Source organism: Diabrotica undecimpunctata, chromosome 1, assembly GCF_040954645.1.
Source record: "Diabrotica undecimpunctata isolate CICGRU chromosome 1, icDiaUnde3, whole genome shotgun sequence".
Lineage (NCBI taxonomy): Eukaryota > Metazoa > Arthropoda > Insecta > Coleoptera > Chrysomelidae > Diabrotica > Diabrotica undecimpunctata.
The window spans coordinates 51,573,759-51,601,112 of NC_092803.1; the positions used below are offsets into that span (position 1 = coordinate 51,573,759).

Consider the following 27,354-nt stretch of genomic DNA (forward strand, 5'->3'; position numbering starts at 1 on the left):
TGTCCTTCTTCTTTCTGGATCTTGCTTTCCAAGTATATATTTTTTAATATCGCATAATGTGTCCGAATTATCGTAGGACCTCCTCATTTATGACTTTATCAGTTAATAAGTTCTTCAATATTCTCCTATATAGCCAAATCTCAACTGCTTTTAATCTTCTGCACATATTTTCGTATAAGGTTCACGATTCAACAACAGAAAAAAGGATAGGAGAGACGTAACATCGCAGTATTCTTTCTTTTATACCAAGAGAGAGATTGTGGCTTTTGAAAAAGTTCCCCCTAAAGTAGAAGGTAAATCTAGATTTTCTAATGCGCTTTGTGGTCTCTTGGTTATTGGTCCGTCCTTCACTTATTATTGTACCGAGGTATTTATAGTGCGCAACTCTTTCTACTGGGGTTAACGTAGAGTTGACCATCTGTTTTTTTTTCTTGCTAGTTATCATGGCCTTTGTCCTCTTTAACTTTACAGTGAGTCTATATTCTATATTATCCGCAAATACTATGGTGTCATCTGAATGCCTGTGTGTTATTTAGCTGGTACCCATTTCGTAGAATTCCTTTTTGTACAAAGCTTACAGTCGGTTCACAATTTGTTGATAGCTCACTAAAAGTTTAACCCTAATTAGAAAACTGAAATACAAAGAGGATAGGTAATACGATATAATAGTAAAAACCAACCTAAAACTGACAGTTTAAGACGTTTTCGACTAACCCACCTTATATCTGAAGGAATACAATACCTTATAATCCTATTACGGAAGTATTTTGAATGGTTAGAGATGAACGACCAGTGTCGTAGAGTATATGATTAAAACATTTATTTGAACTAAATAAATATATTTTTTAAATTGTACTTATGTAAATTGTATTTTTTAAGAAAACTTATTTATTTTATTCAAAAATAAAAAGTTTCTTGCCATTTGTAAAAGATACATTTATTTAATTAAGGAAAAAAGCGCCAAATGTCGCCTGACAAAATTTCCAATGTGTTTTAAATGTATCCATTATTTTCGAATCCGGAGAAAACTAATAAATATTTTTGAAAAATTTAAACGCAGAATGAAAGATTACATTATTACTCAGGGCAGAAAGTCCCTGAAAACTTCTACAATGTTTATTTTAATATGCTATGTAACAGGGGTGAAAATAAAAGAGAAAATATAGTATAATTTTTAATTGAAAATATTGCATGCAGAAGAAACTTTTTATTTATTCTAAAAAATATTTCATTCTGCCTTTAAATTTTTCAAAAATGCTGTTCAGTTTTCTCAGGATTTGAAAAAAAAATGGATACATTTAAAACACATTGAACATTTTGACAGGCGACATTTTGCGCCTTTCCCCTTTAATACCTTACGATTGCAACTATTATTACTTACCGTATATAATTACGATTAGAAAACTATTCAAATTCAAAATAAATAGGATCAACTTCGGAATCCGAGTCATCTTGAGGGTTAGTAATTAGCGGTTGTGTCTCTACGGTCGCATCAATTATGTTATCAAGATCCCACATTTTTTGTTCTTCTTCTATTACATGCCTTACTACATCTTTCCAGTTTTGTTCTGTAATATGTTGTAAAGACTCGTATAACAATTCACGTACAGCTTGTATTTTATATAACGTATTTTTTCTAGCCACATAACTTTTCATTTGTGCCCAAATGAGTTCAATTGGATTTATTTCGCAGTGGTAGGGTGGAAGTCTAAGGACTGTAATGTTTCGCCTTTCCGCCATTTTGTCAATTATGTATTCCTTGAACTTAGATTTGTGTTGCCGGGCAATTTTTAGAAGTTCTGCTTTTACCATTCCATCTTCGTAAGGCAGATACTTATTCCGCAGCCAGTCAAGAATATCCCGTTTCTTCCACGCAGTCGTTAGAAGTCTTTCTACTAGTCGTGAATGATAAGGTGCATTATCTAATACTATAATTGAATTTGGTGGTATGTGTTCAATCATCTGCTCAAAATACTCTTCGAAAACATCAGCTGTCATCTCCTCTTCTTAGTCATAGTCTTTTGTGCTTTTGGACTGAAATTCCAACAAACCATGCTTAACAAATCCTATTTCAATGCCAATGTGAGAAATTATTAATCTACTGCCTTTACCCATAAAGGCTTGCCTGGAGCTTAATATATTTTTATCTGACCAAATTTTTTTTAGAGTATGACCTGAGTTTACCCACGTTTCATCCTGGTAGAAGATAGGCCTTCCTTCAGCCCGAAATTTTCGTATGGATCGTAGATAATTTCTTCTCCAACATATTATCTCCTCCCGGTCTATCCAAAGTGATTTTCGGTCTGATTTCTCCCACCGGAAATTTAATTCTTTTAAAACTTGCCACAATTTAGTTTGTCCGATATGAGGCAAATCCGGGTCGTCTTTAACTTCTCGTAAAATTTTGTTTAGGTCTGCTATTTTTTTTTTTGAAAAAAAATCCATGAATTTTCCTTCGAATACCATTTTTGGCAAATTCATCAATTTCAATAGGCTTTTTCCCTCTCTTTAAGTTTTCGTTTGTGTTTGGGTTAGCTATACCGTGTTTTTTCTTTCTGATAGGAACCTATATATAGTTGACTCTCCTACGCCAGTCATGTTGGCACAACTTTCGACTATGTTGCGAACAGTGTTTGTGGGATTCTGAGAAACCAGAGCATCGTGAACATTCAGGACAATAGTCTTCTCTCTTGGTGAATAGACAGACTTACTGACTGTACGCAACAGTACCGGTGTAAAACTTGATGATGTTGATGATGAAGCCATCACAACAAAACGAGCACGAGCGAAAGGTACGTATATGTTCGTAGGTATATGGAATCAAAAATCACTCACGCACTGCATATAATTCGCAAAAGAAATATTCGAGACGCTAATTACTGCCGTAGACGCGGACACACCGACGAGCCGTAAATTACATGCGATCAAAAAAGTACTAAACAAAAAAATTGTTTTCGTTCGTAATAACTTCACCCTTTTAAGTTAAGTTTCGAATATAAACTGAACAAACGAGGCACGTGGCCAAAGCATACCCATTATATTATTAAAAATCTGGGGAATTCCATCCTAATTATCTTGCAACGAATAGTACCTTCGGATATGAATTCCAGATTTTCTAGTAATGTGATTAAACGCGAAGATTAGTATTGAAATATCCAAAGAGATAAGGTATTCTTATTTACAAAATTGGTAATGGTTAAATTCTTATTTTTATTAATATAATATAATTACATAACATTATGTAGCCGTGAAAGTTTTAATTGTTTTTTTGCTAAATATATTAGTATTAAAATATTATTAATATTATATATAACAGTATTAAAACATTATAAGCATTATAATATTATTATTTAATGAATAAACACCTCAGGAACGCCTATGATTTACGACCGTTTTATGAGTTTGAGGCACATTTCGTGCTCTCAACAATTTATGAACGGATAATAGCTAAATATTCTTTTAGGGTAAAGATTGAAGATTAGAGGAGACAAAATACAGCCCCGCCTCATGCCACGCATGGTTTTCATGTATTATGTGCTCACCTTAAATTCTGATATTTGCAGTATTGTTATATATAAAAATACATATTCCAAATATATTAAGTTTTACAAAAAAAACTCGAAAGAATACTTTACCGTAAAAATAATACTTTTTATAAATTACGTAAGTTGTTTTCAATCAGAAATCCAGGGCACACATATTGTCAACATACGTGTCTAGTTTCAAAATACTTTTGTTACATCTTAAGCTCAACCTTGAGATGCATGATTTTTATAAAATATTATTTGACCCAATAAACCGGTTAATTTGTTATAGACTAATATAAAATGGACAACAGACGAGCAATAAAGGGCAATTGATAATCGTAATTCATTCATTGTCAGTATTTGTAATTTAAAATCTAAACACGTCATTAATTAATCAATTAATTAATCATTTAAATAAGAAATGTCATTTATAAATTATCCGTACATAAACAATAACCAATAAAATCGATACATCACAAATTTAACATAATATCCTCCAAAAAATTAAGATGTAGTTGCATATAGAAGTATCGCGAATCAGTTTATATATTGGTATTTTGGCGATACGATAAGATGAATTCAGTCAATCTTTTATTCCTTTATTATATGGCGATCCCGACTATACCATTTTTTATAATAAGTCCAATTCCATTAGAGGTTTTATGAATCCGAACTTTTAATTTACAAGAATTCACAGAATAAATGAAACCAACAGTTGCTATAAAATGAAAAACCAAACTTTAAATATAATATGCTAAGCGGATGATGCAGAAACCGCGGCAGAAAATAAAGATAATCTCTAAAGTTTACTTTACAGATCCAACATGTTAATGCAAATTAAACATGTTAATATTCCACAAAAAAACTCAGTGAATGGTTATAGTCAAGAGTCTCATCAGATGTTAACTAATGAATAATAAACACAAAATAGAACAAGTCATGAATTTCAACTACCTCCGAATAAATGTATCGTATAATATATATACTGCGGAGAAAGTGACAAAACAAGTCAACAAGGCAGCTATGGTATCGGGATACTTAAGAGATATCATATGGAGGAACAAATACATGTACTTAGAGAGCCAAATCCGGATATATAAAGAACGTGTAAGACTAAGACCCACATACCCAGCGGAAACTAGAACTTAAAAGTCGCTTACTAAAAGATTGATGAAAACTACAGAAATAAAAGTGTTACCTTAAGAGAAGTTTCTCTCAGAGATCGAATAATAAGTGAGAATTTATTAAGAGAAACTGAAGTTCAAAATGAAGTGAAATGAACACAAAGCACGACACAGCAAATTGAAAGATCGTGTCGACAGAGTGGACCCAGGAAGAATTGCGAAATCTGCAAAAACACATACACCCAATACAAAAACACTACAAGAGATACCTCCAAAAACTGGGTATGTCAGCTGAATATGTAACAACTATATTTTTGCTTATTGGGGGTTGAAAAGGGGGACTAAAGAATAACTGGGCTTGGAGATAGGGTAAGCAAATAAATTGAAACTTTTGCGATTATCTACTCGTGTTTTGGTTAAAAAGCTAGGTCGTGAAAGGGGATTCCTTTATTTTGGACTGGGAGGACTAACTACGAAAAATAAATCAAAAATATACTTACAGAGATATCCTGGGCAACACTACACTAATCTATTTAAAATTAGAACACCGTTTAAAAAAATCCTCTTGATACTTAGAAAGAGAAGTTTATCTTTCTTTCCTAAACAATTTTAAGGGTTAATATCTTATTAAATGAATTAATTTTAAACTCCTAGTTTAAAAAGAAACATTACATAATTATTATTTTTCTTGTACATTTACATAATGATTATTACAAAAAATATAAAAATTTATCAAGAAACCTTACATTGAGTTGGACCTTCTAAAGCTACGGTTTGTTAGAACAGTGCGCAGCGCACAGCATACACGTACAGCAGAATCTGTTCTACTCGACTCACAGTAGTTTTGGGTGAGTCGGTTTGTTAGATTAATTCGCACAAATATTCTGTCGCTCTGCAAACAAGTTTAGACATTAGTTTCAAATTTATTCTCTCAAAGGTTGTAAGTTTAAAAAAATTAATTCTCGCAAACTTAACGCAATAATTTTATTACTCCAAGAAGAGGAGGAAGAAGAGTTGATAGCGTTAAATTTAAATAAAAGAAATAAAAATGTAAACGAATTTTTTTTATGTCTTAATACAGAAGGTGCTTTTAAATTAACAGTCGAAGAAAGATTGTTTCAAAACGAGGAAAAATTTCGAGAATATTTTAGACTTTCCAGGGATTTGTACTAGATCCACTAGTCTTTCATCTTCCTCGGGAGAAAATTTAGTAGACATTATTTAATTATTACAATAATAATAACTATATAAAAATACAATTATAATTTCGGTATAGATGTGTACGCTGTGAGCTCGGCTGAACGTTTGCGTCCAAATCAAATCGCAGTTTATTCCAGCGCACACCGTCGACGTACACGGCTATCAGTCTGCAGTGCGCGCAGCTCAGCAGAACCTTAAGGTGGGTACACATATGCGAGCCAAACTGTTTGTGAACTGCTCGTGAGCTGTTCGCGAAGAGTTCGTCGAAAATATGTTTATGTTCAGGCTATCCAATACACTAACTATCTAATAACAAACCATGAAATAATTTACTTCGTTATTCTAAACATTTCGGTATTTTGTTTACATTATCTGTTATTAATTTCTCTCGCTACTTAGATAAGCCGCGCTCGTTCAGCAATTTTGTTTAACCGAATGATATCATCGCACACTTAGCAGAAACAATTTATAGACACAATTTATAGTTCTGCGAACATTCTTTGTGTTCGTCCCAAAAACCGACATGCTGTGGTTCCTGACGAGCAACGAACGAACAGCTCGCTAGCGGTTCGTCCCGTCGTACAAATTAACGAATATAGCGTTCACAAACGGTTCGCGAACAGTTCTGCTCGCATATGTGTACCCGCCTTAACAAACCGTTCTCACAGAGAACCATTTCTGATTTTGACGAACGTGCGTGGCGTTCGACTGACTGTGAGTTATGCGTCGCTCACTGTTCTAACAAACCGTAGCTTAACAAAACAGAATTAACACTATGTTTATCAACAAATGTTGCATTGAGCATTTTAATAAAACAGACTTTATAACTACGGTTATATACCAAATGACAGAAAAGATGTACTATAATTAACTATCATATGTCGAAATGAAACTATTTATAACTATAACTCGGTACCTCGGAGGTAAAGAACAATATGTCCATTTTCTTACTTTTTCAGGAGAGCAGTTTTAAAATTTTTTAAATTTGTAATCAGTAAATACTCCAATGTTTCTTATATTTAACCAAAATTAATATATTATTATTGTGGTGTGTATATTCGTTTTTAATTCCATGAAGTGTTATATTCCTGAGGTTTACCGTTCATTGTTTAAAATTGTTTTAAAAATGTTAAGTTGGACATAGTGTTGTTTACCTCTAACAACTTTTTTCAAATAATGTGGCATTTCATATTAAGGTCTTTACGAAATAAACAATACAAACACATTAAACAACCTATACTATTATTTTATTAGAGGTAAATATTATAATGTTATAATAATTAAGTAAAATTATAGACGACAAGTTTCAAAAGTGTTAAAGATGCTCCATATCATCTTCATCTTCTTGTGGGTAATCGTTTGTGGCTACATCGTTATGTGTTAAATAAACGCATGACAAACTGACGGAACAAAAGGCAGTAATGCAATTAAGTCATTGTACTTTTGTTTTGTGATTGGTAATGGGATTACTGAGACTGTCTTCGATACCTCATGAAGTCCACTTCATACATATTTTGATTATTGAAATCGGTCTTATAAAAGAACTTTCCAATGTGTTCTTGTGGGACTTGTAGGAAAATACATGTTGAAAGTAGAACAAGGTCTTTATTAACATTTTTTTTTCTACTTACAAAAGGAGGATTAGATGACAATTTCTTATCGAACAGCGTTTTGAAGTTTTTGAAATCTGCAAGTTCCATATTGTGCACTGTGTATTTACCTGATGTTTGCCTAACTAGTTGTTGCTAGTTCCATGGTGTTAAAATTGCCAAATTGGAGAGTTTTTTTCTTTTTCTGTAGATTAAAGCATAAACAGTGTCTGCTTTCACATGTGTGTGCCCTTTCAGTAAAAACTTTTGAGTGATCGTCTTTATTTGCAGTATCCAAAAATAGCACATTATAATACTTATATTATTATTTTGTCCATAGCAGTTATTGGTCCAAAGAGTGATGTCCTCTACTTGACTACCTAAAATTGTATTGTCAGCCCATTTCAAAATTGATGAGGCAATTTCATTTGCACCTCGGGTCCCTTTCGATTCGTCCCATATTATACATTGTACAAGAATCACTGGCATCATGTAATGTAAAATTTAATATCCAAACCTTCTTTTTGTAGAAACTAATACAATTGTTTTTTAGTGGTGAAGGCAAACATTTTTGCAAATCACCAGATAGTACTTTGTATTTTGGTGACTCTTTAGCTATTATAAAGTCCAATTGTTTTAAGTTATACCGAGTTTTAGATTCAATTATGTGAGCTTCATGATCAGCCTGTACACTAGTTCATCTGCAATAAGATTATTTTTTAATTGAGCGGTGAATGTACTGCATGTATCGCAAATGTCTCTTTCGGACGGTTTAAACGACAACTTGAAGTCTTTATTAAAAATATCTGCGTACAACCACTTTTTTGCTCTGAGCTTAGGATCTACATGTCTTTCATTGCATTCATCAATGTACAGTTGATACATCTTTTCTATTGTAAGTTCTGTGCCCAGATATCTCTCTTACTCCTTTCTCTGGAATAATGACTCTCGTATTTTGGGAATGATTTAATATGTTGCTATATACTATTTATGGTTTCGGTAGTAGTTTTATTGGTTGATGTGTGTCTACCTCTTTGATAAGCTTTTATTAAAACTCCTGGCTCAATTTTTTTCAACATATTTACTACTACTAAATTAGATATACAAAGTGTGTTTACAAACAGAACTAGTTTAGTGTATTATTTTAGTTTTGGTAGAATTTAGATCTTTTTTTCTTGATCGAAGAGTAGGTTGGATGTCGATACATAAGAAGATAAATTGCTTTTTAAGAGCTGAAACGTTTGTCTCAGTCCAGTATAAGTTAAAAATTTTTTGTCTTTCGTATTCTGGCCATCTTTCAGAGCATTTGATGCTACATATGCAAGGAGGCTTTAACATTTTTGCAGGCATGTCTTTGCCCCTTTTACTGAGATACTCTTTCCCACCAGCTATTTTTCGTTTGCGAACGTTACAGGCCCAATTTTGTTCATTTACTACACGTTTTTTACCTTTTTGTTTGCACTTAGTTATATATTATACATTTCTTTTAACAATTTTATCTTCTTCTGAAATAACTTTATTATGTTCATTGAAATTGCCTGCATCACTGCTTAGGGATAAATCGTCCTAAAGATTTTTTTTATTGCCCCACTAATCGCTAATCGTAGGAGTAATAATAACTTTCTCCTTTACCTTTGTTTTCGCTGATTTACTTATACGTCTCATATCATTGTCGTCCGATTCTGAGCTTTCACCACTTAGAGGCTCATAGATTTTATCAATATCCAGCTAACAAACCAGCTAAAAGAAGGACTTGAATCGTGTTTTATTATAATTTATGAAAATATTTTAATTCAAAAATAATGTTAAAAAATAAAAAATTTAGACATGACTTTAAATTATTATGTTTAATTTCAAATCGAGAGCTGTCATTCGTTTCTCGTAAAGTGTAGCACAAAACTGTATTGAGTTGTGGCGTACTAGAATAAATAAAACACTGGAAAAATTAAAAATTAAATTTGCAATTAATACAAAATGAATAACTTTTACAGTGAACAAGGCTGGAATTTAAATATATGTATTATAATTCGAAACTGCTGAAATAATAGTATTTTGTCATATCTCCATTATTAAAAAATTCTTCAAACATTTTGGACATTAACTCAACCGTCTCTCTGGTTATTAAATTTATTAGATACCGTTTTTTGTTAATAATAATAAAAGTAATAATAATCTAATCACATTTTTGAACGTTATTTTTTTTATTTAGATTTAGTGCAATTCCGTTATCTGTGATGGCAACAATGATGAATTGTTTCACGAACCATTGTCTCCAGTCTGAACCAGAGATATGTAAGAGAGACTCTCTTATATATCTCTGGTCTGAACACTGGTTTACATTGGGAAAAAAAGTCTACCATTTCTTTATGACGGGAAGTGTAGAAGTGTACATAACACTATGTCCGGATGGTAAATGACGGTGCACACATATAGTAAAGGTAAACAACACCAAGTCCACATGGTGTTGTTAACCTCTGACTGGAAGTGGACTTGGTGTTTATTAAAAAGTTGGTAACTTGCCGTAAAATTATCTCTGGACATAGTATGGTTTACCTATATAAGTTATATTCAAAAGTGCAATAATATAAATTTCGATAAAAATGGACATAGTGTCCTTTACCTCCGAGGTACAAAACTATAACTATAACTTTTCTAAATGATTAATTATTAATTATCAAAGGTTAATTTTATTTAAGAGAAAACTGGAATATCTTCGCCGTTACTGCAATCTGGTATGTCAAAATAGACGATTTTTCAGGAGAAGAAAAAAATAATGAATTGTAGAACTTTCGTATTTTTGATCTGCTGTTTGGGACAAACTATACTTTTGCCGAATTATATTAATGTTATAATAACAGATCAACTAACTAGGGCTTAGACACGCGTTTTTATGACATAAGATAATTTTCTTGCTACCGTTTGGTTACATTTTTTAAAATATGATGTATTGTAATAAAGAACCGAGACCTAATTGTATGATATTTAAATGTTTTATTTTGTTAAGTAATAAAAGGTAAACATAAGGTATAATACAAAAATATTTCTTTATGTAAGTGCAAAATTAAAACTTCTTTATGCAAAAAGTTGTCATAAAATAATCTGCAATCTGCAGGAATGAACTCTTTTAGTTCTTGTAAATGGGCATACTTAGTACGCTCAATTGGACACTGGCCTTCGTAAAGATGAGATAATTGATGATTGGTAATTATTGAATGCTAAAGATGAGATATGTCGACCCAAGTATCTGAGAACTGCAGTTTGTACAAAATTGTTCCATTTGGATCGTTTTGGAGAGCGCATATATCGGTCACCGTTGGGTCTCCTGTTTTACGGCCGGGCATGCTAGAATTAAAATTTAACCCAAACTTATGAAAATCTGTGCGCGTCAATTCAACTGCTTGAAAAGGAGAGGGAGTATACCTTACTTCTCTCATAATACGCAAATAATCAGAAGAGAGCAAGATTTCCTTTCCGCGTCTTAACTTTCGTTTTATTAGACTATGTACGTATGTACTAAAATGCTACGTATTCTCCGTTCTTTTATATGGCGTGGAGTCATTGACCTTAACTGAAGCATCACTAAAGAGACTCGAAGCATTTGAGATGTGGTGCTATATACGCATGTTGAGGATTTCTTGGATAGACAGAGTTACCAACGAAGAAGTACTACGTAGAATGGTTAAAGAGCGCGAACTAATCATAACCATACAACGTCGCAAACTAGAATACCTGGGTTATATAATGCGCAATGAACAACGATACAACCTACTTTGGACCATACTTCAAGGTAAAGTGCATGGGAAAAGAGGTCCAGGACGAAGAAGAATATCCTGGCTGCATAACCTGCGAAAATGGTTTAACTTAACCACTACCGGACTTTTCAGGGCAGCAGTCAACAAAGTTAGAATAGCCATGTTAGTGTCCAACATCCGTAACGGATAGGCACCATAAGAAGAAAAAGACTATGTACTGAGTCTACCTCCATTTTAGTTTGCCCTATTTGAAGATATTTCTGCTCTATATTAACTGAATACTTTTTATAAAATATCAAGTAGGGCGTTGGATAATTTGATGTTTCTATTTTGATAGCAACAGCCATCGCTCTAAATAATGATCTTTGTAGGACACTGTTTTTAATATTTTGCTTTAGAAATTTTGTCGGGATGGATGCAAAAATATCACTTTCAAGATCTTCTTGGCCATTGTCTCATACAAAGCAGGTTACTGTCTTATCTCTTAGGTCATAGTAGCTCCAGTTATGCACCTTTAACTTTGTTTTGTAGTAGTTTGCAGCAAAAACTAAAATATTCTTACTTTCTTGACACTCGGTTTTGTCATTTTCTTTTTCTTGTCGAGCTTCCGATTTCCTAAGTAGGTGAGAATACTTCGAAAAAAGTGGTCCATGATTCTGTCTTTTTGCCTGCTTCCCGGAACTTTTCTTATTACATCCGATAAATATGTCTGCAGCTATCCCATACTGGTTCTAAATACAGTTTTCTAGTTAAAGTTCTACAGTAATGAGACTGAGAGTATGGTAAATTTGAAAGAAACTCTTCAACGTCTTTTGAACTACCTTGAATGTGCTATTTTGATTCCTGAGTATCAGTATTGCTTGAATGATTCTTGTAATTTTCCATTATCCAGTTATGTACTGTTTTTTCTCCAATACCTAAACAACATACCTAAACAACATAGCTTTGCAAACCTGTTTTTTGGATTTAGTATTTTGGAATGAATCATCAAATAGTAGTTCCTAACTAACCTTCTTCTATTTTTCTTGTTCTGTTATTATGTGTCTATATTTAGGTTTTACTGGAAAAACTAGAGCCCTTACAAATGATTTTTTTTTGCTTCCCAAGAACTTAGTTTTCGTCGGACAAGTTTTGCCTCGGAGAGTTGGTTATTTCACAACATTGAAAAGGTTGCCTTGGTCCCCCTTTTCCCTTTTATTCAGGTTTTTGTCGGTGCCCATTGCATTTCGGCCTTATCTGTCGCTCATGTTTTAAAAAATTTTGCTTGTAAACTTTATCATGATTCTTCTTAAATCCTTTCTAAGCCTTTTCATGAAGTTTAGGAATACCTTGGCCTTTACTTTTCCTTTTGTTGCCTCTTAGACCATCGTTTTTGTTATTTGATTTAAGATTCTGTCTCTCCGTTTGATTATGTGCTTCTTCATTTTAAATAACTTCACTATCTTCACTCTCTGATGTTTGGTATTCCGACCCAAAGTCCACAAAAAGGTATTCGGTATCAGATGCGGATGCCTCTTGAACCTCAGTGTTACCTTGGCTGAACTCCCCATAATAGTTGTCATTCAAAATACTGCTATCTTCAATGCTAGTTCCAGATTTTAACAGATTTTCGTTCGGTATAATTGTGGTGAAATCTTGAACCAAATCTCACTTATCGCCGTTGTCACTATGAGTACTGGAAAAAATAACCTGATCTATTATGCTTATCGAAACATTCATGTTCTCTTTAGGATCTGGAGTGTCGGACCTATCTATTTTAGTTGCTCGGAGACACAGTTATACCATAAGCTTAATTCTATTTCCTGCATACGTATTACTAAATCTACAACAAAAAAATAAGCAATATATCTTCTGTCAAATTAGTGCACTTCAAGTTAGATACCAATTCCTCTTGTCAATAACTTTGATCAAATAATGAATATTTCTTATTGTTATAAATAGATTTCCACATAGAATATCATCTGTTGATATGTAAAAATAAGTACTACTGTATTATTCTGATGATTTTGCTATATAATTGATATATTTAAGTGAAAATATTAGGCTAACATTTTTAGGTTAGGATGTCAAATTTTTAATCAGGCCAAATTTTATGTAAAATATTCGTAAATGAGTGACTTACCCTCTATCACAAAATGATAAGAACTTTTAAAGCACTAAATGCAAATAGTAGCAATATATTGCTGTTTTACAATTAACAAAAACACTTAAAAACAAATCAACGTGACTTTTTGCTTTTAGATGTTTGACATACGTCTGATTACAGCAACCAATTTAACGCCATAACTGTATAAGATATATTAGTAGCAACCTACTGCAGTAACAGTGGCGATTATGATAACTAGCACATAAAACTTATTAAATAAATAAAAATATTTATTCTTAAACTTTTTAAATTGACATAAGAGCAAATCTTATTGTATTAACGATAAATATTTATTTTATCTAGAAAAAAACTACTTGCTTGACTGGCTAATTATTTCTTTTCAAAATATTAAAAAGTTTGTTACCTTACATTTGAATACAAAAACACTATCCCACACAAACTCCAAATGATCTGGATCCGACCAATGAGAGACAAAATGAAGGCTGACAAATTTTGGGAGAAATTAAACACCAAAACTGGGCTTCAGGTTATCCTGGATGATAACAATATGTATTCTTTAAAACTTGGCTGCTTATTTTACACTCAAAACCATGTAGACCCACTTAGGGACTCCACAAGGACTTTAAAATTATTTAAATTAGAATAATTTAAACAAATTTATTAAGTAAACTATTAATTATGCTTAAAACAACAAGAAATATTTATTTATTTTTCTCAAAACAGTATGTTGCCATATGGCAACGCTAGTCTCCTGTAGGATCAAAAAATAAGCACATGCCAGAAAATATCAATTTATTTAAATTAGTTACAAAAGTAAATTTTAAATTAAAATCGTGTGTGAAAATTAACGTTACAGCTTATAAATATTCCAACCTTGCTTTAGTACACATTGAGCTCATGATGGATTCATGATGGATTTGCAGTTTTCAGCTGCACATCTCTTCTTTTTTTCATCAGGGATGTTGAATGTCCTAAATTGTCAAAACGCACGTCATCGGAAACTCTGCTAAACGATCTACTGGAGATACTTAAAATTGGACGATCTCCCTGCCTTGCCGGATTCTGTACCCTTAACAAATATGTTTTCACTATATCTCGCTTGGACTAAAGCTGCGTCATAGTTTTACCTGATTCTTTTCAAATTCCAACTGTTTTGCACTGAACAGTCAATTAACCAAGTGAAAAAGCACCACCACCATTTTTTCCACTGAGTTCTATACGATATCTTGATATGTTTTCATCCATGAGATCAGTGCCTTCCATTGTGGAATTATATTTCGCAATAACTTGAGGTCTGCCTATCTGTACGTTCCTTTTATCGGCCTGGGAATAGCGTTTTACTTCATTCACAGGTGAAACCTCATTGAGGTTGATGCGACGGTCACCATGCTGTCACCTACTTATCTTACTAATATTATCCCGTTTTCTTGTTCAACTAGTGAATCAAACTCACCTCTCCTCTTTTTCTTTTCATCTCAGCCTTTCACATCAAAGGGCAATTTTTTGGAAGACGATTATCTCTAATGGTACCTGTAGCAGCATAATCTCATTTGTTTTAGATGCTAAAGTAAACTGAAACCTGTAAAGAGTTTGTCTAAGTACAGGAAGTAGCGCAATTTTTGTTTCTCTTAGGAAACATTTTTTAGCATGCATATTGAATGAGACGCTGCTCTACCAAACACTGGTTGATATTTAGGATTATTGTTGCGATAAGTTCCTTGATAAGGCATAAAATTTAATAAATAGCCAGATTTTTTGTTTAATCTCCAGACTTTATATCAAAACCTTATAGGTTTGCCCCTAATAAATTGTTTACATGAATGCTTTCCACAATACTTTATCATGGATTCATCGTAGCACAGTTCTTGTTCAGGAACATAATATTGCATAAAATTATCCTGTAACATTTTAATTAGGGGACTTAGTTTGGCAAATTTGTCACGAGGATTTAAATTGTCATTATCCGCACAGTGAAAGTATCGAGAAATAGTCAGAAATCTGTCTCTCCGCGTGGCTTCTTTGACCAATATGTTACCCATATCTCCACAGGAGTCCCAATAAATTTTTTTACCAAGAAGAGTGTTGTAACCTGATGGCAAGAAAAATGGCATTTCTTCAATACTGGTATTGGGATCGAAAATTTTTCTGTTTTGTATACCTTTTAGTTTCCGTTATCAAAAATTTTACCAACCCATCGTCGAAATTCATCATGGGGTCAAATTGTCAAGGTAAGCAAAGGAAATCAAGCTACCAAAATAAGCAGACGTGTAAAAATGGGATGGGCAGCCTTCGGAAGACTCTCATACGTACTTAAAAGTAAAAATATACCTCAAAGACTGCGAACCAAAGTGTTTAAATCCTGTATCCTACCTGTACTTACATATGGAGCTCAAACCTGAACATTCACTAAAATAAACATGGAGAAGATCAGAAACACTCAGAGATCTATGAAACGACAGATGCTGAGTATCTCACTCAAAGACCATAACACCAATGAAAACATTCGTAATGGAAAAAAAAGTAAAAGATGCTGTCGAACAGGCAACTAAATTGAAATGGAAATGGGCTGGATATAACAAACGTCTTAAGGATGGCCTATGGAATAAAGAAATCGGGAATTGATGGCCATGTAAAGCCAAAAGACCACGAAGAAGACCGCAAATGCGATGGAGCGACGATATTAAAAGAACTGCAGGATCAATGTGGAAACCATTAATTAGACCACCAACTTAACAACGTTAACGTACCAACTAGTAGCACCATCTCGATTTTTCTGTCTCAAAATTTCATGTAAGAATTAATATTTTAAACAGTGTTTTGCGTTGCCATATGGCAACGTAAGTCTTTGATGGGTTAAGTTCCTTGACACACAATACAGCAACAAAGCAACAAACCGGTGATTGACTTATTTTACAAAGACTGACACATGGCATTTTAAGCTTAAATCAACTTCTTTTTCAAAACTCATGGAATTAAGCGAAAATTTGCCGGTTTTTGAAACTCTAACCAAAAACCATCTTTCCTCGTTGTCAAACATATCTCCCCATACCAGTTTTTTTACTCTCAGCCAATCCAAATTTTTCCATTTGTGGGAAATTATTTAAATTAAAAAGCGTTTACAATGAGATCGAACTCAATAATTACGCGGTTAAATTCTAGTTTCCAGATGATTTGTCAAATACACATGGATAAACAAACTTCAGGTCGCTGTGACGTAAGGGCCAGGGACGTTAAGGTAAACAATTTCAGATTGTTGTTCACCGTTACTTATCAGCCAGAGGCGTATCAAATAAATTATTTTTATATATTTAAATGTTTGATATACAAAGGAAAAATATCTTGCTACAAACATAAACGTCACAAGAGATGCGATGATAGAATAAACAGGACCATGTCCTATAACAGATAAAATAAGAAGATAAATTAAATTTAGGTAGGTAACAAACTACTGATCTACAAATAAATACTCAGAGCAGTGTTTGCACGATGGTTAGGTCTTGGGATGTACGTAACCAACAAGAACAACATTTTGAAAATACGATCCTTGGTATCTCATCAATACATAATCGATATCTCATGGTACGTTAAAGGTACCTGTATGCACAGTGACTTAAAATGAAGAATGTTAGAGAAATAATAAGTCAGTGATGAAATGGTTATACAAGATTACAAACAAATATTAAACTTTTTTACTTTGTTTTATTTTACACTTTTTATTTACAACAATAACTTCAAGATAAAGCTTTATTATTAAAGAAAGTTCATATTTTTGCCAAAAATGTAATAACGAGACTAATAAGGGAAATAAAGCTGAAAGTATTTTTAAGTATTTCAACAATTCCTAATTGTTCGATTTAATTGAATTCTTCCTCAGACGACGATGATTTTCCAACTCTCATTAAATTCAAAAGGAAATATTTTTATTTGTTTTTGTGACACAGATTAATGCAGAATTTTTATGTATTTCTTGTATTTAGTTCTCTGTACGATGAACTCAAAATCATTTTGTTCGTAGATCCGTGAAGCCAGACACGAAAATTTAATTCCTTTTATTGGAGCATGTGTGGACCACGGCAACGTAGCTATCTTAACAGCGTATTCGGCAAGAGGGAGTTTAGAAGATGTGTTAAAGAATAAAGATTTAAATTTGGACAATATGTTCGTTTCTTCGTTGGTGGCAGACATACTAAAGGTAGAGCGTGGAAAATTAATTTATATCTACGTCAGCATGTTTTCTATACTAGTTAAGAGTCTATAAATTTAATATTTTACTTCCAGGGAATGATATACCTTCACGACAGCGAAATAATATCACACGGCAATTTGAGGTCCAGTAATTGCTTGATTGATAGCCGTTGGGTGTTACAAATATCCGACTTTGGACTTCATGAATTTAATGGTAAGACGTAAATAATGCTATAGAATAAAACTTCTTTATCCTATCTGTCAATTGCAACTATAAATGGTTGCTTATATTTTTGTTAAATATCTATTTGGATTTGGATAAGTGCTTTTATGCATACAAAGACTTAATGGAAAGTAAGTTACTGAATCGTGAGTCTAAGCTGAGAATCTACAAAACAGTAATTAGACCAGTGGTCACATATGGATGTGAAACGTGGACCCTCTCAACCACTGATGAAAATCAACTGAGAATATTTGAGCGCAAAATACTAAGGAAGATATTTGGACCAACCCAATGCAGCGATAGTTCGTGGAGAATTAAAATGAACCACGAGCTAAATGAACTAATGCAGAGCGCAGATATTGTCAGATTTGTAAAGTCACAAAGACTAAACTGGCTTGGTCACCTAGAAAGAATGCCAAATAATCGAGCTGTAAAAGTAGTCCAGAGATGGAAGCCCCAAGGAAACAGAACAAGAGGAAGGCCCCGTAAAAGATGGATAGACGACGTAGAGAGGGATCTTAAAACCATGAACATCATGCAGTGGCGAAGGAAAGTATCCGACAAGGCAGAATGGAAGAACATTGTTAAGCAGGCCAAGACTCACAAAGGGTTGTAGCGCCATTAGAAGAAGAAGAAGAAGATCTATTTGGATTTGGTTGAACTCTAGTTCCATATTGATTGCGCACTATCATATCAAGTCCAATAAAATCAATATTATGTTAATTTCTTCCCAAGGTTGTCTAATATTTGCTTTTCTGTGCCATGTTGTACGGGCTTGTTTTCTTATCTTATAATCTTATCTTAAATTTGGACGTCTTCTTGCTGTCTTAACGCCTCTTGGATACCACAGTGTAATTCCAGTTGACCATCTATTGTCAGTTCTTTTCGCTAAATTCCACGCCCACTGATATTTTAAAGATTTAATCTGTTAATTACATCGGTGACCTTTTTTATGAATGATCCATTCTATTCTTTTTTTATCTCTCTTTGTTATATAACCAGCATGCCTCGCTCCATTGACCTTTGAGTAACTTTGAGATTTGATATCTCTTTATACAGTGTCCTACTTTTAAGTCATATGCCTTCATTGGTAGTATACACTGATCGAATGCTTTTTTCTTCAGGTGGAGTGACATCTTTGATTTTAATATAACTGCATTTCTATAAAAAGATGCCCAAAACAACTTTATTCTTCTGTTGATTTTTGGGAGTAAGAAGCCATATTTATGAATTAATTGTCCCAGGTATACAAACTGGTCTACTGTCTCAAATACAGTGCTGTTAATACCTCTTGGACATCCATTAACTCGTTGTACATAGTTTATGTTTTGTTCAGTTGATTTTTAGGCCAACTTCATTCCTAGCTGCATTTAGATCCCTTATAACTTCTAGTAGTTTTCCAGGATTATTAGTAATAGAAACGATATAGTCTGCAATTTTTACAAAGCTGAGGTATTTCTTCATCTTTGCTGATTTGTATGACGTCCCATTGTATATTTTTATTTTTTTCTTCCAGTTCTACAAGTCTGGATTGATTTGATAGCGAGCGGCATTTATATGTTGCTATATAAAGGGTTGTTGTTTTATTTATTTAGCGATTTAGACTCCGCAGATTCTTAGCACTCTCCTGGCTTAATTTTGAAAGCTACCTAGTTGGAGAATTAGGGCTATAATTTAAATGTGTCGTTCAAAATCAATATATCTCTAATTTTATACTTAAATTTTATAGCAAACCAAGATGATCCAAATTGGGAAGAAAAACAATTAAGGCGCTATATTTATCGTGCTCCGGAATTACTGCGAATGTCTTCACCACCTGCAAGAGGATCGCAGAAGGGAGATGTGTACTCTTTTGCTATTCTACTGTACGAAATAATTGTTAGAGAAGGTCCATGGGGAAAAATCAATCTAGATATGCATGGCAAGTATTTTTGCGCTAAAGTTTGCATTGGTATTTATATTATGATTAGCTTATATAATTATCTGTAATTGGCGTATTTATTATATTAAGAAGACGAAAATAGTTAAATATCAAATTTTAAAGAAAAAAATAAGACTGCTTATTTCTGAACTTACTTTCCAGTGGCATGTCTAATTTAAATATAACGTTTATATGGAATTAAGCCAAAATTATTGGTTTTAATGAAATTTACATTTTTAACTTACCAGTATTTGACGTTACGACTTTCATCCCGGAAATCGTTCGCAAAAAAAATTATTATGAAAAATTCCGCGAAAATGTATGACCAAATCCCAGACGAATGGAAAAGCAGTAGGTACATTTATATTAGTACCTTTTTACAAAAACAAAGGAGTCGTACAAAAAAGTACATGTAGTTTCCTACTATATGTTTTTTATTCATATAATTTATTATTTTGGAAATATTCTTATGTTATTATTAGTTTATTATCAATCTTTTTCCCAACAACCTATGAGGTACGATCTGGAGGCGCGTTTTTTAAAGTGGTATCCCCATTAGGCCTAATCCACCACAATTTTTAGGCAAGATTATATTGAGCTTAACTATATATTCAAAAAGTTGTTTTCCAGCTATGGTTTTTTTCATTTTCTTTGACGGTCGAGGTTGCGGATCAGGATCTAACTCAGTATCGAAGGTGAATGTTTGCGGAAGAACGGGAGTTAGAATTGGCGTCATTATGGGTAATTCATCTTCGAATTTTCTGAGTAATTTTGATATATCCATGATGTTATTGCAGGTTTCATTATAACATTTGACGCCTGATTTTCGGCAACCACACATGCTTGCACAGTTTCCCTTGCATCTGCAGAACATCAATTTCAGAAGTTGGTGGGTGCTGGAGTTTGAAAAGTTTTGATTGGTATCCAAATTTTTCCATGTTTTTCTCTAGTTCCAATCTTCAGGATTGCAGTGTTTCCTGGTGATGAACTCTACGACTGTGGAAAACAGCTTCATCTTTTGTTGGCCGAAGCGATGATGGTAAGTTCAATATATTTTTGGTCACTTTATTGGCGAATCGTTTGTATCTTATTCTGTCAGAGAATCATTTTATCTCCAAAGAGACGAAAGAACGTATACCAACGATAGTAAGCAAAGGTGGCTCGGCTTTCTCACTGAGAAATAATACTGTTTCGCTAGGTAACTCATGATGTTTCTGTAAAATTTTAATGAATTTATGTTTGCCGATCTTGTAAGCTGCTGATGTTGTGTCGCATCCTGAAAAATTATGGAGAAACAGCAAATTATCTGCAATGAGGTTGCAATATATAAAACTTGCAGGACGATATAATTGAAGCGACATGCGACTTACACCCTTTTAAATAAATAAAACTATTAGACCCTTTATACGCACACTATTAGACTAATTTGATCCTAATGCCGTGAGCAAGACAAGAATTTTTTTTTTGTTATGATGGTCGCTAAATCATAGGATTGGATTGCAGCAAGCTCAGAACGGATGATGACTGTATGTGCATCAGATTCAGCCTGGTCGACCCTAAAACCCATTTCTGATTAAGCCGTTTTAAACAGTTCTATTAAGTTTGTTTTGTTGTTTTTATTACCAAAAAATATATCTTGGAACAATGTTAGTACCATACTCTTATTAAACTTTATCCCGAATGGTGCTTTTTTATGCGACGTAAGGGCACGATTTTGGGTAAGTTTCGTGGTGGCGGAAAGGGTCCATAATAGTTTAATAATAACATAGGGATGTTATAAAATAATTAATTTATTTATAATAATCTGTATAACAAGTATGTAATAGAAAACTATGTCTAATGGTTCATTTTTATCGTATTCTTACAAATAATCTTTACTTAATAATAATTATTACAAAGAACCCCGTAAACTTCGCAGCGCAGTAAAACCCAAAAATTAATGAAATTAAACAAATTTGTAACAACAATTATTCTTTGAAAAACCCTTTATAATATTGCTCTGATGTATTTTTATTGTAAAATTACCAGAAAAAGGTTATAAGACCCAAATGAAAATGTGTTCCAAAATTTTTAGTTATTTTTATTAATGCCTTTTTTATTTTCCATTTTACGATACAAAGTAATAAGAATAAAGTTGCAGACAATTTAATTTCCTACAAATAATATTTAGTATAATTTTCAGTAGGGTTGCTAGTTTAAGAGATACAACGCGAAAACTATTTTCACCACTTTTTCCAAGACGGCGGCCGGGGAACCAGTGTGGCGAACCCACAAAATTGAACTAAGGCTTATACTGACCCTCCCAAAACATCAAAAAATAAAATTGTGCCCTCTAAGGCCTAAAAAATGTAACATTTAAATGGACTAATATAATTTGACATAATTTGTATTTTTTTTGTATCATACACCACCATATTATCGGTAATTTGAATTTTTAACATTTAATTTACAGTACCAGAGACCTGAGGATATATAGAAAATTGTAGTATACGAAACTGGTCGTCCATGGTAGAATAAATTGATTAAAAGTCTTTTATTTTATTTCTGTTTACCTAAATTTCCGTATATACTTTTACCTTTTTTTCATTAATTTCTGTTAAAAATAAATCGGTTTTCCATTTAATTCTGATAACTTTATTACTAGTGGACCAAGTAAGCGAAAATATCTATTACAACATCTTTATGTATAACATTTTACTGCTCTCTTGTGTCACTCAGCGCTGCTCAACAAGTTTTCGAAATGGTACAGAATATAGTTTTATCGTCCCTATACAGTGAATATATTAACAAACACGTTTTAAGGATTTTTGTTTAATTTTCTGTGATGTATAATGTAGGTTTACCAAATAATCAAATCAAAAGTATGCCATATTACATATCATTATTAAAAAATAAGGTTCTATTTACAAATATCATTGAAAAATGATTCATGATATCTAAAAACTGTTGTCCACAAAAAAATATTTACTGCGTCGGCGATATCTGTGCAGAGTATTACCATAACATTCATACTTGTCATCGTGTATTACATTTTAGTTGATGGTTAAAAATTAAATGATCTGATATTATTTAATATCTTAGTGGGAATTACATAGTTGTATAAATGTAAATGGTCAATCGGCATCTTATAGTCTAGGTGGGATCTGTTTTCGATTGGACATTTTCCATAGGAAGCAATTTTTTTGCTGGAATCCCTTCAAGATGTGCCCAATATCGATAATCACGATATGCGCCAGTCGCAAACCCTGTGCTAAATTTTTTATTTAACAAAATCTGAAAACAATTGAAAATTTCTCATTTTTTTGCTCCTAGTTTCGTTTATAATTCGGAAAATATTGATCCTAGAGAAAAAATTATAACAAGTTAAAAATTTCGTTATTCAATTCCACACAATATTTCGTTAGCTAGAAATTGAAAATTTAATGTTTATTGTTGAAAAATAGCAATAATTGAAAAAAAAGTACAAAAAATGAAGTTAATCCTTTAAATGTTTTCGACTTTCTAAACTTGACATACAAGCTTCATATTCCGCCTAGAAAAACCTTTTAATATGTTTAAAACGTGTGCTAAATTTTGTTAAGATCGGTCGGATAAGTTTTGCATAATAATTTTGCAACCCAGCCTACTGGAAAAAAATCGCAAATTTTCAAGTTTATAGTAGACCCTAAATAAGGCCCTCAGATAGCAAATTTTTTTACACATAAAAGAAGGCTCAAACTTTCAAACGCTTTTTATAAAATTCAAATCGGTTCACTAGGAGAGCTTAGAAATTTTTTTTAAAGTTTTAAACATTTTTTATATATATTAGGCTTATAAACAAATTGAATAACTTTACGAGCTTTAACATACATATCAATTTCAAAATTTATACACTTAAAGAACATTAAAAGAAGCTTCTTTAACCTTTTCACAAAAAAAAAAGATACATTCGGCTTACTGGTTGTCGAGATATTGAAGGTCAAAGTTGGCATACATTTGCCGTGTAACCATTAGTGATAGAGGGCTCGTTTTTAAACAAATACCCTCATCTTGTCAAGTACTTTTTATATGAAAAGTTTTACGTAGTGCTTTTTATGGCAACATCAATAAAAAAGACAAATAAAAAACCGTTTTCGCGTAAAATATCGCTCGGAATGCATGAGAGGTGGTGGTGGGGGACATTCTCTCGAAATGTGAATCGGCGAGTTCAAAATAATAGCGCGCGCTAAAAATTGCATTATCTCGGCTTCTTGTTAACCAATTTTGCTCTTTTTTTTGTAATCGATGTCTCGGACGACAAGGATTTCAAATATCATATTTTCAAATACCATTTTTAATTGCAAAATTGGGAAATTTGCAATAAACAATTGTATGTTAAACAAGTAATTGCATTTTTTCTTCATGCATTTTTTTTGGGCTTGCAATTTATACATTGAAGTAAATTGTTACTTTTAGTAAACAATTATGTATTTTTAAATTGTTAATAAATAATTTAAATTGTTAAAACAAAGGCGAACGAAAAAAAAAATTTTTTTCATAAATAAACTTTATTTTGACTCAATCTTCAATAATTTTTTTTAAAGTCTTTTTCTTTTTTTGGAAGGACAAGAATCTTCAGGTCTGACCTTGATCTTCAATATCTCGGCAACCAGTAAGCCGAATGTATCGTTTGTTTTTAAAGAAGCGTCTTTTAATGTTCTTTAAGTGTATACATTTTGAAATCGATATGTTTAAAGCTCGTAAAGTTATTCAATTTGTTTATAAGCCTAAAAAATGTTTAAAACTTTAAAAAAATTTCTAGGCTCTCCTAGTAAACCGATTTGAATTTTACAAAAAGCGTTTGAAAGTTTGAGCCTTTCTTTATATGTTAAAAAATTTGCAACTATCTGAGAGCCTTATTTAGGGCCTGCTATAAATTTGAAAATTTGTAATTTTTTTCCAGCAGGCTGGATTGAAAAATTATTATGCAAAACCTATCCGACCGATCTTAACAAAATTTAGCACACGTTTTAAACAAATTAAAAAGTTTTTCTAGGCGGAATATGGAGCTTGTAAGTCAAGTTTAAAAAGTCGAAAACATTTAAAGGATTAACTTCATTCTTTTGTACTTTTTTTTTTCAATTATTGCTATTTTTTTAACAATAAACATTAAATTTTCAATTTGCAGCTAACGAAATATTGTGTAAAATTGAATACCGAAACTTTTAACTTCTTATAATTTTTTCTCTAGGATCAATATTTTCCGAATTATAAACGAAAATAGGAGCAAAAAAATGAGAAATTTTCAATTTTTTTTAAATTTTGTTAAATAAAAAATTTAGCACAGGGTTTGCGACTGGCGCATATCGTGATTATCGATATTGGGCACATCCTGAAGGGATTCCAGCAAAAAAATAGCTTCCTATGGAAAATGTCCATTATGGTCTGAATTTCTACAGATCCCGCCTAGTCTATTATGTAAAATGTTATTTAAACGCAAACAACACGTGAAATATTAATAAATAAAACTGATTAAATTATGTTTAAGTTTATTAAGTGTTTAATTTTAAGTCTATTTAGTAATCGTAATTATTATTTATAGTCCGTTGACATGTTACATCTTTTGATGCTTAGCAGAAGTGTAAATATAAGCTTAAGTTCAACTTTGTGGGGTCGCCATGCTGGTCCCACCGCCGCCATCTTGAAAAATAAGGAGAAAGAAATTAGCAAACATATAAAGAATTTTATGAGAAATTATTTGTAGCAAATTAAATTGTCTATAACTTTAGTTTTACTACCTTTAACCGTAAAATGGAAAATAAAATTTATCAACAAAAATAACTAAATATTTTGGAACAAATTTTTTTGAGCCTTTTAATTTTTTTTTCTTGTACTTTTACAATAAAATTACATCATAGCTATATAATAGAGGCTTTTTAATAGAATAATTTGTACTAAAATTTGTTTAGTTTCATTAATTTCTTTGGGTTTTACAGCGCTCCGAACTTGAACAGGTTCTTGAATACTCGCCATCTTGGAATAAAGGGTGACATTTTCCTATGTAATTATTAATTTATTATCGACCCATTTCTCCACCATAAAACTTACCTCACCTCGTCCGCTTGCGTCGCACAAAAAAGCACCAATGGACAGAGATAAAGTTTAAGAGCACCGTACCAATATTATTCCAAGATAAATTTCTTGGTAATAAAAAGTACAAAACTTAATAGACCTTCTCAAAACTGCTCTACCTGAAGTGGGTTTTAGTGTTCTACTCATGTTGCATTCCAAACCTATGATTCTGTGACTGCCGTAGCACAGGATATTGACATTCTTTTTTGCCTCACGGCATTTAGGTTCAAGGTAGGGGCTGGAAAAAGCATGGAAAAATTTGGATACCAATCAAAACTTTCAAAACTCCAGCACACCACGAACTTCTCAAATTAATTTTTTGCAGATGCAAGGGAAACTGTGAAAGTATGTGTGGTTGCCGATAAGTAGGCCTCAAATGCACTGCAGTATGCCTGAATTGCTCTGGTGAAACCTGCAGTGACATTAAGGAAATATTAAAATTAATCGAAAAATTCGAAGAATTCGAAAATATTACCCACAATGACGCTAATTCTTCCGTTCTTTCGCAAACATTCCCCTTCGATATTGAATTAGATCCTGAACCTCAGCCTAGACCATCAAAGAAAATGACAAAACAATAGTTAGAAAACAACTTTTTAAATATATAATTATGCTCAATATTATCTTGCCTGGATTTTGTCAGTGAATTAGGCCTAATTGGGATACCACTTAAAAAACGCCTTCAGACTCTACCTCATAGATGGTCGGGACAAAGGTCGATAATAAACCATGGGAATGTTAACAAAATGATAAATTATATGAATAAAATCATAGGTAATAAAAAACTAAGCCTAATGGTTCGTTTTTATCGTATTCTTGTGAGTATTCAAGAGCACGGTCAACTTCAGGAGTGCTTTAAAATCCATAAAAATTAATAAAATTTTTTTTAAGAGTGTTTGAACCACATTTGTTGTGAAAATTATTCGTTGAAAACTTTCTATAATATTGCTCTTGTATCTTTTTTTTTGTAAAATGACCAGAAAAAGTTATAAGGTCGAAAGGAAAAGATGTTCAAAAATTTTTATTATTAAGTTATTTTTGGTAATGATAATGTTACATACAATTATCTATAGAGTTGCTAGTTTGCGAGATACAGCGCGAAAACCCTTTTGACCCCTTATTCCAAGATGGCGTGTATTCAAGAGTTCGGCCAACTTCGAAGCGCTGTAAAATCCAGAGAAATTCGTGAAATTTAACAAATTTGTAGTAAACATTACTCTATGGAAAGCCCTCTATAATATTGCTTTGATACCATTTTATTTTAAAATGATCAGAAAAAAGTTATCAGGTCCAAAAAAAAAGTTGTAAAAATGTGTAAAATTCTAAAATAAAATTTTTAGTTATTTTTGTTTATAACATTTTTATTTTTAATTTTACGAATAAACTAATACAATTAAAGTTGTAGATAATATAATTTCCTACAATTTATGTGTTATAAAATTTTATGTAGGGTTGCTAATTTACGAGATACAGCGCGAAAACCCTCTGCCCTCCTTTTTGTGGAGACCCCACAAACTTAAACTTAAGCTTGTTCTAACTACCCCCACACATCAAAAAATAAAATTGCGTCCTCTCAAAAATGTAACTTTTCAATGGACTATTATCATAGTATAGTATAGTACACAAAATGATTACT

The 27,354-nt window shown here is 32.4% G+C and overlaps 1 protein-coding gene across 4 annotated transcripts in view; it reads left to right on the plus strand.

Annotated features, from left to right (window-relative positions):
* Positions 1–27,354, plus strand: part of LOC140449253 (guanylate cyclase 32E-like) — a 458,979-nt gene that overhangs the window by 362,767 nt on the left and 68,858 nt on the right. For all 4 annotated transcript variants that reach the window (XM_072542462.1, XM_072542460.1, XM_072542461.1 and 1 more), the window contains exons 13-15: positions 17,315–17,491; positions 17,578–17,698; positions 19,437–19,628. In XM_072542462.1, the coding sequence (XP_072398563.1) occupies positions 17,315–17,491; positions 17,578–17,698; positions 19,437–19,628 (490 nt within the window). The remainder of the gene's footprint in view (positions 1–17,314; positions 17,492–17,577; positions 17,699–19,436; positions 19,629–27,354) is intronic.